The sequence below is a fragment of the Misgurnus anguillicaudatus genome, chromosome 13, assembly GCF_027580225.2.
Source record: "Misgurnus anguillicaudatus chromosome 13, ASM2758022v2, whole genome shotgun sequence".
NCBI lineage: Eukaryota > Metazoa > Chordata > Actinopteri > Cypriniformes > Cobitidae > Misgurnus > Misgurnus anguillicaudatus.
In genome coordinates this window covers 653,306-668,552 of record NC_073349.2, presented here as the reverse complement: position 1 = coordinate 668,552, position 15,247 = coordinate 653,306, and the positions used below count along the sequence as shown (strand labels likewise).

Below are 15,247 nucleotides of genomic sequence, written 5' to 3'. Positions count from 1 at the left end.
GCATTTAAATCGTCTCATTCAACCAGACTGGATTGTGTTTCACGTCTGTTGGCAGCAATGCAAGAGCCTGGTCCAATAGGACTAGGGGCAATGCCCACAGTAGAACCCGCAGTGGCATCTTTAATTGTGCCACCCGATGAAGCATTAAGACAGGATCCGAGATGCCCGAATATGGAGTCCAGAAGGACAGATAATTTAATAGGGAAAATATATAACTCAACAGCCTTTTTAGGGAGAACTGTTAATACACTAGCACATGTCTTATTAGCAATCAATGCCTCGCTCAACTCACCTGAAGCTACAGCTGCAGAGCTGATTAATGCAGCCCTTAGGTCGGTGGGATCCATAGCAGGCCACTGTGGGAAGGCAATGGGGTTGTTAGTTCAGGCTCGCCGTCAGGTATGGATCGCACAGTCGCCTTTTTCCGAACCTTGCAGAGCCACCTTGCGTCAGCTTCCGTTGTTTCCCGGTCAGATATTCGGGCCAGCGGCTCAAGAAGCGTTAGAGCGTAGACTGGTTGCTTCAGAGGCATGGAATCAGTTGGGAAAACAACGCACTTCATTTAAAGCACCCGGCTATCAGCTCTATTCGTTCCGCCGGGGTAGGTCTGCGTTTTCCTCACGCCACCAGTTTCCCAGTCGAGAGCCGCAACCTAGCGGACCTTACAGAGGCCAGCAAACCCGTCCATATGGACCTCCGGCTAGAACATTTAATCGCTTGAGATATATGGGGGCCTCTAATAATCACCCCCCCCAGAGATACAAAATCCTCTCGTAGGCAGCGTTGACTCGTTGAGGCCGGCGGCCAGCCCCGCCGCTCCCATAACGCGCATCACGCGCTGTGCGTAGGGCACCACGTGCTGAGGGGGCACCAAAAATAATAGCCTAATGAGAAAAAAATTATAATGCTGATATTATTTAATTAGCCTATGGAAATATTATTAGGCACTTTTTATCCATGTATATGTTACAAAAAAGGTGGGACGAGATAATTTAATTGCTCTAGTATAGAAAGTATGCCCCCCAGCCTTTGATGGTCTGTGCCGTTTGATCGCGCGGGCGCCTGACGAAGTTTGACAGAGCCCGTTTCTCAATCCGAAGGCTGCAGCCTCCAGAGGTCGCATTTCTAGGCTGCATACGTCCTCAAAACGTTCTTATTTTGTAATATTAACGATTATACAGTTGACTATTATTCTTAGTTGATCGTAAATTGTTGTAATATGCTTATGACTTGCTAATGTAATGTTCAGTTAACTGAAATAAACCAGGCTTGATGACGTATGCAGCCTGCAAATGCGACCTCGCGCAGGCTGCAGCCTTCGGATTGAGAAACGGCCAGTCAGAAAAGACAGCCGAAGTCAGGATCAGAAAAAAAGAAGAAACTGCGCGATGATGCTCGTGCATCACTTGCTGGCCCAGGTAAGTCCATCATGTTTAATTATTCCTAAATATGGGAAATGTGCATATAATCGTAATGCGCCTCGAACTTGCTGTGCTGACATTAATGTTAGCAAACTATGATTTTACTGTAAAACATTACCTATTCATATGCAGCTTACAAACTTTCTTTACTTCGTTTCTTTATATATTGAGCAGTAGTTTATTTTGTGGTTTATTTTGACGTGACGATGGTTAATACTTTCTCAGTAAAAGTTAACGTTAGCAGTCAGTGCTCATGGTAGGCTAACAATTCCTGACTGTTAAATATAAATATAAAACGTCATTATATATGATATGAAGAAAACATTACTGCGGCACTTAGTTCTTTGAATCTTTGTTTTATTTAAGAATATTGATTATTCTTGTTTACTTATTGATGTTTATTTAATGTAATTTATTTAAAGTGACATTGTACTTGGGAAAAACATGTCTGGATTATTTTGATAATTTAAGTTTGGTAATTTTTTTCTATTTTGCTATTCTATAAAAGTTTGCACTTTCAAATGAGTAGTGTGTGTTGGCTAAAGCTGTGAAGATTTTACTTTCTGCTATTAAGTTATATGTTTGGTAATAAAAAATAAACTGGCAAAAACAAACGTTTTTTTTTCTCAGGGTCAGGGTGGGGGGGCATTATAAAGGAATTATGCTTAGGGCACCAAAATGGCTAGCAGCGGCACTGCCGGCGGCGACGAACAAGTTTTCAGTTTCACAAATCCGTTTTTGGCATTCAATAACAACAAATCAATGGATTCTAAATACAATTTCACAAGGTTACAACCTACAGTTTCGTCGCCGGCCTCTTGTGAACACAGGGATTCGTCTTTCAATCACGACGAGCCCAGAAAAGCACAAAATTCTTTGCACAGAAATTCAATCATTATTGGGGAAAGACGCAATCGAAGAAGTAAAACCACCTGCGGCGACACAGGGGTTTTTCTCCGTTTACTTCGTCATTCCAAAAAAAGACGGAGGCTTTCGTCCTATATTGGATTTGAGGAATCTAAACAAGACTTTAAAATTCCTACCCTTTCGTATGCTGCGGCTGGCGGATGTTCTGCGGACAGTCGAGCCGCGAGATTGGATGGTGAAAGTAGATTTAAAGGACGCGTATTTTCACGTACCTATCGCGCCCCGACACCGTTGTTTCCTGCGATTCCGGTTCGAAGGAAAGACATTTCAATTCAAGGTACTCCCATTCGGGCTATCCTTAGCCCCTAGGGTGTTTTCCAAAATCGTTCAGACCGCTCTTGCACCCTTGCAACAAAGGGGCTTTTGCGTGCTTCCATACCTAGACGATTGGCTGTTGTGTGCAGAGAACCCTTCAAATTTGACAGACAACTTGCAACAACTGTTAAATCACGTTGCAAATCTGGGTTTTGTGGTCAATCGGGCCAAATGCCAGTTTACGCCGGCGCAAAGCATTCAATTTCTCGGGTTCGGTTAAACTCTCGCGCAATGACGGCGTCTCTTACAAAGATAAGAGCTCAAAAAATTTTGAGTCTGATAACCGGGATGAAAGACGGGTGAGATATCTCACCCTGTTACGACTAGTGGGCATGCTGGCTGCAGCGACACCTGTGATCAGGTTGGGTATGCTGCACCTAAGACCAATTCAGCGCTGGCTGACGGGCAGACACCTGTCAGTAAAAACTCAGAAGTACACACTGGTGAGAGTGACACACACTGCGCGACGGGCACTACAGCCTTGGCACAGCATGGAGTTCCTTCTTCGGGGGTTCCTATGGGTCCACCCCCAGCCAAGAGGATAATTATTACCACAGATGCGAGTCAGCAGGGGTGGGGAGGAGTATGGAAACAGATAGGAGTGAAAGGAATTTGGGGAGAGGAGCTCCGTTTTCAGCATATCAACTATCTAGAGTTGAAAGCAGCGTTCCTAACACTACGATATTTTCAGAATCAGCTGATCCACGAACATGTGTTAATACGGTCGGACAATATGTCAGCAGTATTCAATATAAATCATCAGGGGGGCACAAGATCACTGAAGCTGCTACAGGCTGCGCACGAGCTCTGGTTATGGGCAGACATACATCTAGCCTCATTGAGGGCAGTTCACATTCCGGGGCAGATGAACACGGTAGCGGATGCTCTGTCACGGAGTATTCCGCTGTCAGGAGAATGGCAACTCCACCCAGAAATAATTCAGTTAATATGGAACACATACGGCACGGCAGTGGTGGATCTGTTTGCTGACAGTCAGTCTGCTGTCTGTCCAAAGTTTTTCTCTCTGAGGAGGGAGACGGAGTCTCTAGGACAGGATGCATTAGCCCACAATTGGCCGAGTGGTCTCCTATATGCATTTCCCCCATTTCCCCTGATTTGGTTAGTTCTCAGTCGTATTCGTGTAACGAGCCAACCGCTATTATTAATAGCCCCGTGTTGGCTTAGCAGACCGTGGTTTCGTCTCCTTCAACGTCTCTTAACGGGTCCTCCAGTCCGGTTGCCGTGCAACCCAGATCTTTTGACACAGCTGAATGGCAAAATACAGCACGACCAACCTCAGACTCTGAAATTGTGCGTTTGGCCGTTGGGGGCGACCCCAGCCTTTTGGTCTGTTCGCAGGGGGTCAGGGACACTATTATAAACGCTCGGGCACCATCGACTAGAGCGCAGTATCAGAACAGGTGGGAACTGTTTTCGAGGTGGTGTGACGAAAATCAAATACGTCCCCAGTCATGCACTATAACCAATATTCTGGAATTTTTTGCAAACCTTGTTAACGTTGGGTAGGTCATACTCCACAATAAAGGTTTATGTGGCAGCATTATCAGCGCACAGAGGTCTCATAGATGGTATTTCTGTCGGGACGCATAAATTAGGGGTTGCTTTTTTGAGAGGTGTTAACCGACTAAACCCCCTTTGTAGAATTATGATTCCGCAATGGGATCTTAATATTGTCCTAGAAAGTCTTTGTACCTTGCCATTTGAACCACTGTCTACAGCTGATATTAAATGGCTTTCTTTAAAAAACGCTTTTTTGTTGGCCATTTCGTCGGCAAAACGTGTGAGTGAGTTACACGCAAAAATGAATCAGGAGCTTTGTCCTGTAAGATCTCTGCATCTTTATGTGGACAGGACGGCTTCTTGGAGAACTACTGACCAGTTATTTGTTTGTTTTGCAGATCGAAGTAAAGGGTCTCCCCTATCAAAAGGGAGACTGGCTCATTGGATAACAGAGGTTATTACGTGCTCTTATGTCTCCGCTCACAGGATTCTGCCCGATCCAGTGAAATGTCACTCCACCCGCTCTGTGGCAACATCTTGGGTGGCTTTGCGGGGAGTGCAGCTCGCAGATATTTGCGGAGCAGCAACTTGGGCTTCACCGTCCACGTTTTCCAGATTCTACAGACTTAATGTGGTTGATGTTCCAAATAATTGCGCAATAGCAGTGCTGGCCGAGGAAGCCAGTCTAAGAATGGGTTCATGCACATCTGCAGATAATCATTGAAACTGAGATATTAAGAATAAATGAAAGAATCTCATGCTTCTCTGGTTTGATTGTTTTATTGTCATTTACATTTATAACGTTTGGCAGTTGATTCTATGAAGAACGACTTGCAGACCAGTATGGATATACCGTTTAACTTTTGCTGTTATTATATTACCTATACAGAAGTCATTCAGGTAATCAAGTAACCATATTTAAGGATGTTGCATGTTGTTAGACCCTCGTGACAGATTTTATATTCGTCTTCCACTCAGTCCATCTGGCGGTCTGTAGCCAAGGAAATAGAACGTTGGTTACATAGGTAACCGTGGTTCTAATACTGGCGGAAGACCGCCAGAGTCTCGAGTCACTCGGGTCACCGAGAAGACTTTAGAGGAAGTGATGACGTGTAGGGAGCTATTTATAGTCAGGCACGTCATTAAGGTCACCAGGTGACAGCTGTTATATTGGGTTCTCGATTAGAAGAGGAAGGTATCCACTCAGTCAATCTGGCGGTCTTCCGCCAGTCATAGAACCACGGTTACCTACGTAACCAACGTTAGTGATGGTCGTTTTCGAAGCACTGATTCATGAGGCTTCGAATCATTTACGACTCTTTTGTTTCGAATCAGTGGTTCGGAGCGTGTTTCAAACTGGCCCAAGTCACGTGATTTTAGCAAACGTGGCTTCATTACTTCATAACTGTTTCGAAACGTTTCGAAAATCCGATGGTTCACCACTAGGGGGAGTTGATCACATGACCAGTGTCTAATATGTTTCGGTGAACTCGGGTCAGTTTTATTATAAAAGTTCATAAAACATTTATACTTCTGACTAATAACACTGCCATTTTGTCTATTTTTTGTTTATAGACAGATTTAATGCCAAAAATGTGCATAATTAAAAGGGTAGTTAGTTTTAATGATTTGTTTGCCCTAAATAAAACTAAAAACACATAATACACTTTTAACTGTCTTAATTAAGTTAAATAATTTTTAAACATATTTTAATAAAAATCTTGCTATTTTTTGTAAAAAAAAGTGTAAAATGTTTGGCCATATCTGCTTTACACTATTTTGACCAGCAGGGGTCGCCAGCGTGTGTGGTGTTTCGAACTGCTTCGAAAAACTGAACCAATTTTTGAAGCAATTGGTTCAATTGATTCGAAGCTTCGAAAAACTTCGTTTCTCCCATCACTACCGTGAAGACCTCTTCTTCACATAAGTCCAAACACGGGACTATGCTCATTGCTTACTGTGAGCATCCGCGGGATCCGCGGCATCATTTTAAAAGTATTTGATTATGTATAATATGGTCCAGCGGGCCGTATTAGAATTTACCTCGGGCCGCCAGTTGCCCATCCCTGATATAGACAGTGTTTAATTATATGGTGTGATAGGACTCTCAAATGTTTAGACCAATGCATTATACATTTTATTATAATTTGTTTTCTGTACATTGTATTTTATTTTCTCCTTTATGTGAGGCTAGCCTTGGGGCTATTGGAAAGGTGCTACATAAATAAACTGAACTTGACCTTAACATGACAAAGCATAAATTACAATCTTACCCAAATTTAAGATTAAATTGTATTGTTAAAAAAGTTAAATCATTGTATCTAAATCCATAAAATTGCAGTGTATTGACCTACATTTAAAAAGAAGTGCAGATTGTCTTTAATTTCATTTTAAGCCCACACAAGTCAAGTACGGTCATTTGTTTTATTTTTATGCTTGTGGTGCAGTTAAGTATTGTCCCTTCAGTCAAGGCAAGTTATTTTAAAGATCTACAGTCGCAATTGTATTTCTCTCCAGTTGTTACATTTCCAGTTACAACTTTTTTATATGTAAAATGCAGCACTTATTCAATGTCTTTACGTTGTCTGCATTCTGTAGGAACAGAAAGTTTAATTATTTGATGGTTCTGTATGCTTTTGGCATTTGTTTTAAGTATCAGTGTTCTGCAAACAATAATTGTTGGGAAATTCACACTATGAGCACCTAACCACACCAGTAGGGCTTCAGACTTGATCAGAATGATCAGTGCTTATACCTCCTCACCCTGAAACCATTCATGAAACTTTATCTATCAACACTTTAACACAGAGAATAAACCTTTCATACTCCCAGTGTTTAACATGATGAATTGTGGCTCTATAACGCTCACATATTTGCCATCACTATAAAATAGAAATGTTTCGTGTAACATGTCAAGAAGTAGTGATTGGTCAAAAATATGTTTAACATATGAACCTTTTACTATTATAGATGGCATGAATCCAGATGCAGTCCACCCAGCTTTCTCTCAGTGACCTCTTGATTTTTTTCAAGGCAAAGAGTTCATCATGCAGAAATGAAGCTGTGCTGCTGATAGATCTCTCCTCAGTGCCAGTCAACTTCAGTCTTCTTTCTCAGCTAACATCATGAGATTAGACACTTCTAGCAGCTGATAATGCTTAAATGCTCATATAGACTATACACTTACCATTATGAACAACATTTTTATATTTATGTTTTATTTTCACCTGTTACTTTTTGTCAACTCAAGTTGCTGCTTTTTAGACGTGCCCCAGATAAAAAAACAGTTAAATTGTTTTTTTAAATCATTCCTCAGCTAAATATTTATTATATAGATTACACAGTATATTAAAAACAAGGCAGTACAGCCTGAGGTTTAAAATGTATACATGGTATTATAATAAATTACAGTGTGTCTTTTTTAAATTTTTTATGTTTGATATGAAAAATAAAGGAAAGTAGAATCAAAATGGAGCTACAAGAATACTGTGAGACAGGGATCGAACTGGGGTCGCTGAATGCGCTGTTGAGTTATTTGAGAGCACTAACCACTGCTGGGCTATCATTTCCGACGAGGTCCGATACATTTTCAGGCTGCGACTTGATTGTAAATCGTAGATTAGCTGCTGCATGAAAGCATTTAATCCATAAGGACTTTCCAGTATTATCATTTTTAGTCAGTAGTCAATTTTTCATACATTTCTATAACAAATCAGCGCTCTCTCTTTCAGTTTTTTTCAATTGCTTAAGCACAATTTTGAAAACAGGGGCCGGTTTGTCAAAACACTACACACAATTAACACAACCCTACCTAAAGTCTTCAGAATATTTGCAAAATTTAACACTTTGGTCAAAACTATACACAACTTTATAAAAACAATATTTTGTTACCATATGAAACACACACATTTCATAACACTTCACTCTTTTTGAACCAGTTTCACACTGCAACTTAAAATACTTTTAGCAAGTCTAATTCTCAGTGATTACAGCGAGTACTGTAAATGAAGTAAACAGAGAAAGTGCAACTATACAATAGTTCACCAAACACTACACAAGACCAATATTGCAGACTGAGGAAAATATACTTAATTTCTCTCCATATACATAAATCAGTCAACATGGAGAATCACATCAAAACATGTCCCAGTTGTCATGCTACAGTAGTGTACATAACACTGTTAGCTCAGCAAACAACAGACAAACATAAAATACTGTACCCAGTACAGATTACCATTACAGTAAATAACAACAAACAACATAATCATCTGAAAAAAAGACAAAATTGTACAGAAAATACTACAGTAAACATTACTATCCATTTTCACTTTGCATAGCTAGATCTTACTAGAGAATTTCATCAACATCACAAGCAATATCCTCATTAGCAAGACAATGCAGGAAGAACCGTCTTGAATGTCGAATCCATCCTTGCACAGCTACGGCGTCAACTTGGTCACAGGCATCCTCCATGGCCTTAGTGAGGGGTACACTCTAAAAAATATTTAACCCAGCGCTGGGTAACTATAGGACAGAACACATTTCTGGGTTAAAATGACCCAAATAATGGGTTGTTTTAACCCAACTGCTGGGTTATTGTTAATCAACCATGTTGAAACAACCCATTATTTGGGTCAAAACAACCCATTATTTGGGTCACTTTAACCCAGAAATGTGTTCTGTCCTATAGTTACCCATCCCGGGGTTATAAACAACCCAATATTTTTTAGAGTGTACCTGAGCCCGGGGTTGGAGATCTTAAAGCTTCCACCGCCATGCACAGAAAAACTCTTCAATAGGGTTTAGAAATGGAGAATATTGTGGAAGGTATAGTACTGTAAACTGTGGATGGTGTTGAAACCAGTTCTGGACCAAAGCAGGTGGTGGAATGACACATTGTCCTTAAATATGGTCCAAAAATGCGAGAATGTGTGGTGTGTTGTAAGGGCCCATTTTGGCATGATGGAGGAGAACCCCATGCTGTGAAATGGCAACACAAAAGGTGATGTTACCATCACGTTGCCCTGGGACATTGATTATAGTCCTGTGGCCAATGATATTCCTGCCTCTCCTTTTTGCTTTTGTAAGGTTAAACCCTGCCTCATCAATATATATGAATTCATGTAGGATTTCCTCAGCATCCATCTGCTAATCTGTTGTTTCACTTGAACCTGATGTCTTTTTTTAGGATGGGTGACAATGTTGACTAAGAGGCCTGATGGACATTATTGGACATGGCATGGTCACCGATAATGTTTGCTTGTAGTTTTCTGAGCCTGATAGCATTATTGGCCAAAACCAATTTTTTATCTCTTTTGTTTTTGTGTGAATATGGGCCCCCCTTCTTCCATTTTGTTCCCAACCCTTAATCCTATGTAGAGAATAATACATGTTACTTACTGTACAGTGTCACAGGAGGGGTATCACAAGTGCTGATATGGCACAATAAGCGTCTGATTACAGTAACTGTAGACAGATCTTCTTTTACCTGTTTTCCTGTCGAAAAGCCCTTATGACCGTTGCCACTGTATATCTGCTAAGATTTGTCTGAACTCTCAGTCCAGCATCCCTCAGTGTCAATCCATGGTTCACAACAAAGTCCACTAGTGTTACATGAACCTCATTTGATAAGTTTGGTCCTCTTCTTCTTTGTGTATGTTCCCCTTCTGCTTCATGTCTTCCTCAGCCTCTGCCTCTTCCTCCTCCTTCTCCTCCTCTCACCCTCACTTATCTTCTGACTCTTTCCATTTTGGTTAAAGACAGGTGAACCTACCTTGGTTAATTCAAGTCAGGTTTTTAACTTTAATTCTTGCTTTTCCAAGCAAGTTTTATGGAACAGTCCTCTGGTCTCCTTTACATTTTAGCAATTATGATTTGTAAATATTTGCTTGATGGTATTTTCTAATCACTTAGTAGATTAAATGCTTATCAGTGGACACATTCATCAGGCTGCTATTTTATAAGTTGTTTTGGATAAGAGAATCTGCCATCAAAGATTTATTTTATCAAGTCTTTACTAACAGCTTGTGCATTTGCATTAAATTTAAGAAGGAACATCTACCTGAAGGTACTACATATTAAATAGCATTTTTACCATTTGTTCTTTAAATTTTATCTGCATTTCCTTCAAAACTTGCAGTATGTTACTGATGTACCAAGTATTCAGGCAACTAAAACTGTTGCCAAGCGTAAGAAACATTTCACTGTTTAAAGCATTACCATGAGAATTACCTTCAGTTTCTTAGTTTTATATTTGGGTCAATGAGAAAGAATCTTTTTAAAATGGATGTTATGCATACTTTTGAGTCAGAAACAATGTTTAAAACAACATTGACAATTGAGAACATCCAAGTTGTTGGACAAAAGTTTTCCAATTATCCTACACTCTTAAAACGAATGTGTTAAATTAACACATCTTGTGTCTAGTTAAGGACAACACACCTAGTGTGTTGTCCTTAATTTAACACATCTCTGTGTTATTTTTAGAACAACACACTTTGTGTTGTTTTAACACATCTTGTGTTGTCCCTTTTATTTATATGAACTCTATATCAGCACGAAATGACACATAATGTGTTAAATAGTTTAACACAAAGCAATGTGTTAAAATTAACACACCCTGGATGTGTTAATTTTAACACATTGTTTTGTGTTAAACTATTTAACAAATTACGTGTTAATTTTAACACATTATGTGTTGTTTTTAACACATTATGTGTCATTTCGTGCTGATTTAGAGTTCATATAAATAAAAGGGACAACACAAGATGTGTTAAAACAACACAAAGTGTATTGTTCTAAAAATAACACAGAGATGTGTTAAATTAATTATACACTAGGTGTGTTGTCCTTAACTAGACACAAGATGTGTTAATTTAACACATTCGTTTTAAGAGTGTAACATCCCAACAACTGATATTTGTGAAAATAGTTTATAGGAAATGTTTCTTACATAAAATAATGCCACCATATTTTTCTTCGAATTTGTAATAATTTAAACACCATTTATTGAAGCGGTCTTAAACTGCTAATTGTACTGACAGTTGTCCCGCTTGCCACAAGTTTGCGATACAAAGGCCCTGTCCCAATATTCACACTACGCCCTAAGGTCTTCCTCGAAGTGGACACTTGTTAAAAGTGCACTTAGCAGAGTAAGTGCGCAAGGGCCCAAAGCTGTGAAGAATTGGGACAGTTTTGCACACATCACTATCTACGTCACTTCTGTTGTGATCTGGGGCTATATTCACGAGAACTGAAACATTCTTAAGACAAAAAATAAGAAAGTTCCCCAGATAAATTATAAGAAGTTCATAAGAATGTTCCTAAGTGCAATTCTCAAACATTTCTTAAGAAGTTCTAAAAATATTTACTTAAGAACATCTTAAATGTTTGTCTTAAGAATAAAACGACACGCTTTGAAAAGTAGCCACCCTGCTCATGAGGTTATCCGTCCAATCATCTTTTTACCACCTTGCAATCATTAATGTGATATATACTACATAAATGACAGCTAGTGTATGAAGGCGATGCAGTAAATATCATTCTCTAATCTCCTAATCTGTCCATCATGCGGGTGCTTCACTCTACGTGCCCGATTCTGTCTCTCGCACACATGCGTCCGCATGACAGAGATGAACGAAAAGGGTGACAACCTACTGTCTTGCACCCCTTAGCGAGAACGCGCATTAAGGGGCACAAGTGCGGATATTGAGGCAGGGCAACAAATGAAGAGTTTGGTTCCAAAACGCGATAAAAGCCATTAAAAAAAAAATGAGTTACTGCCAAAATCAGTATTATATCAGGTCAGTATTTAAAAGTAAATAATTAATTTTATGCAAAATCCAATATCCGCCGTGTTATTCTGTCATCTTTTCTCCCTTTTTTCCCAAAATGCGATAAACGCCACTCCTCCTTTTTTACAGAATGCAATAAATACATTCCAGAAATTACAGCGCACCATTTATGCAATGTAAACAAACATGGCGGCGCACTGAGTAAACGGAGTCCTAGTTTTCCTCATCTACTTTGTACTTCGTGATCAACAAACAAAACAAAATAATACTTTAATGGCATTGATAAACCTGTGGTTGTTTTCTGTGACGGGAAACATTGTCATCAACATCTAATAATTTACGCAAAGCACTCAGGAGACTGGTGCTTATCTCCCGACAGCATCAGGTTTCTCATGCTAACACATTGACGCCAGGGGATCTTATGAATAACTTTACATTATTTTACTCAAAGTCAACGAAAATCAAGCAGGACCAAAACATTTTACAGCTGATCGCTGTGAAAAATGCTAAGCAACGACGTCAAGTATAACCGCAGCAATATGACACTGATCTTAATATGACAAAGTAAGTGTTTTGATTAATGCCATTAATGTTTATTTTTTTTATCAGTGTATATCACTGTTCAACTAAATAAATATATTATGGCAAAGATGAATGCACATTTATACATAGCATTTTGAAAAAAAACGTCATGGATTTATTGCATTTTGTGGAAAAAATTATTTGTTTTTTTAATAAATCTTTGAAAATCAAGTCTGGATTTGAATTTTTTATGTTTTTATAACCTAAAGATGATAACAGAAAATAGTGGTTTTCATCTTGTCACTTTCTTGGTATAGAAAACACGCTTTTACCGAAATTTGTCAAAATGGATTTATTGCGTTTTGGAACCAAACTCTTCAAATACTTAAAACAAAATATGAGTATTTACTATTACTGAATTTGTACTTAAACTAAATGGGTTTCATAGAATAAAGTGACGTCATAAATGTATCAAGTTATTTTTATAGTACATAATGCCCCAGACACAAAAACATGCAGGTCATGTCATTGAACTGTTTACACTAAAATGACCATCACTTCACATTTGTATATTGATCATTGCAAATCCTCTGTTGTGAGTCTTTGCACATTTTCCTTTGATTTCTGTATAAAAAGACAGTCAAGCAAACACGGATAATAATATTCCTCTATTGATGGTAAAAAGCATTTTAATGCAAAGAAAAAATAATTGAGTTTAAGTTTAAGTTTCAACTTGCACTTTACATTCACACAGATTACACAAGAAATTGTAAAATATTGCTAACTGAACCAACCTAAGCATGAATTGAACACATCAGATCTGTCCTCAATATGGAATAATAACTGGTCAATTTAAAGTCTGAAATTGTGAGAACATTCCAAAATTGAGGAATATTTGGTCCAACTTTGGTTTTTAATTATACAAATTATGATCCTAGAGGGGGAAAACTGCTACTTGTGAATCCATGCGGTATAAGACCGATTCGTAAAAAAAAATCTGCTCAGCATGACATTTAACATACAAATTCTGTCATCTACACTTCACAAATAAAAATTAAATATCCAATCCAATTAAATTATTGAGTAAGAATGTGGAACGCAGTGAAATAAAAAACAAAAACAAAGAAGAGATACAGGCACTGAAAAAGCTACTGTACAAGTTTGAAGTACAGAACAGTTTGCCATTAGCAAATGCAGATTGTGACAGGTTTCCAGAACTGTGCTATGACAAACTCAGGACAAACCAAGGGCATAAATGAGGACTTATTTCACACCTATTTGTCTTTGTCAGTTTCTGTCATTTCTTCTTTCAATGGTCCGTCATCCGGTGAAGACTCCTCGTACCTGAAAAAATTGCACATAAGAAGTGAGCTTAATAGCGTACTGATGGCAATTAGTCACATACATGTCAAGCTAGAAAATTTGACATTACACAAGTAAGAAAAAAAAGGTAAAAGATTTAATGTGCTACAAATACAAGAGCAGTAACAAGAGGTATCTGGGACGTCGAGTATACACATTAAAAGGGTTGGGTATTCTTCACTTTTTACGCATACAAAGGGTCAGTGTACAGTGGTGTGATGCAAATCGTACTGTATGGCCACCGCTATTCAAATCTTACCCTGGAGGGCCGGAGCACTCCAGAGTTTGGCTCCAACCCTGATCAAACACACCTGAGCAAGCTAATCAAAGGCTGCGTCCGAAAACTCAAGGCAGTGACTCGTTGCCTCATGAGGAAATGACTTCGGAGGCATGAAGGCAGCTCGGAGTAAGGCTTTCGGACGCACTTCAAAGGCAGCGTGTTTGAAATATAAACAGAGAGTGCCTTTGTGATAACTAATCACATATTTGAAAACTACAATACTAACCTCTCGCTAGAAATGCAATTTAAGGTGTAAAAAGTGAAAATCTACCTTTATTCGACCAGGCTCGACCAATCACATTCTTATTGTACGCCCACGGATAGGTATCTCAGGAGACAGGAAGTAAACCTAACATTGAATTCGGACATGCCTTGATGGCTTCCTGCCTTGGAAAGCTGCCTCAGAAGGCAGCAATTTAGAGTTTTCGGACGCAGCCAAGGTCTTCATGATCACTAGACAATCACAGGTGGTTAAGTTTGATTAGGGTTGGAGCTGGGCTGTGCAGTGCTCCGGCCCTCCAGGGTGGGATTTTAATAGCCCTGGCCTATACCCTCAAGCAGGAGTGGGGAACCCTGGGTCCTGGAGGGCCACTGTCCCGCAGTGTTTAGTTCAAACCCTAACCAAACATACCTGAATTCTATTTCCAAGTAATTCTGAAGACTTTAATTTAAGGTGTGCTTAATTAGGGTTGGAAGTAAACTCTGCAGGACAGTGGCCCTTCAGGACCAGGGTTCCCCATCCCTGCCCTCAAGCTTTGATGTGTTGTACTAAATGCAGTTGCACAGAGGGTTATCCAAGATGCTGCAACAATAAAAAACCCACTTCCTTTTCAAAGTACTTTAGTATAAAAAAATTACAGTTTCCAAAGCAATGTGCAATTCTATCAATGGTAACTTACTACTTGATTGCTTAATATGAATATCATTAAGTCACTTGTTGCATATAAATTGTACTGTACAGTTTCTAGTCTAATTTAGTTTATGTGGTTATATGATTGTTTTCTAACACCAGTCAGGAGCAGTCCTCCTAGAGACGTGGAGCTTACATTGCTTTCTACCTCATTACTACTCGTTGTGGATTTACTAATAAATAAATAAATAAATAA

At 39.2% G+C, this 15,247-nt stretch overlaps 1 protein-coding gene across 3 annotated transcripts in view; it reads right to left on the bottom strand.

The window, feature by feature from the left end:
* Positions 1–13,170: 13,170 nt before the first annotated feature.
* The window catches only part of hm13 (histocompatibility (minor) 13), a 125,970-nt gene continuing 123,893 nt past the window's right edge, over positions 13,171–15,247 (bottom strand). For all 3 annotated transcript variants that reach the window (XM_055188970.2, XM_055188968.2, XM_055188969.2), the window contains one exon: positions 13,171–13,843. Coding sequence is in view for 1 of the 3 variants with exons in the window: in XM_055188969.2 (XP_055044944.1) it covers positions 13,774–13,843 (70 nt within the window). In the remaining 2 variants the exon portion in view is untranslated. The remainder of the gene's footprint in view (positions 13,844–15,247) is intronic.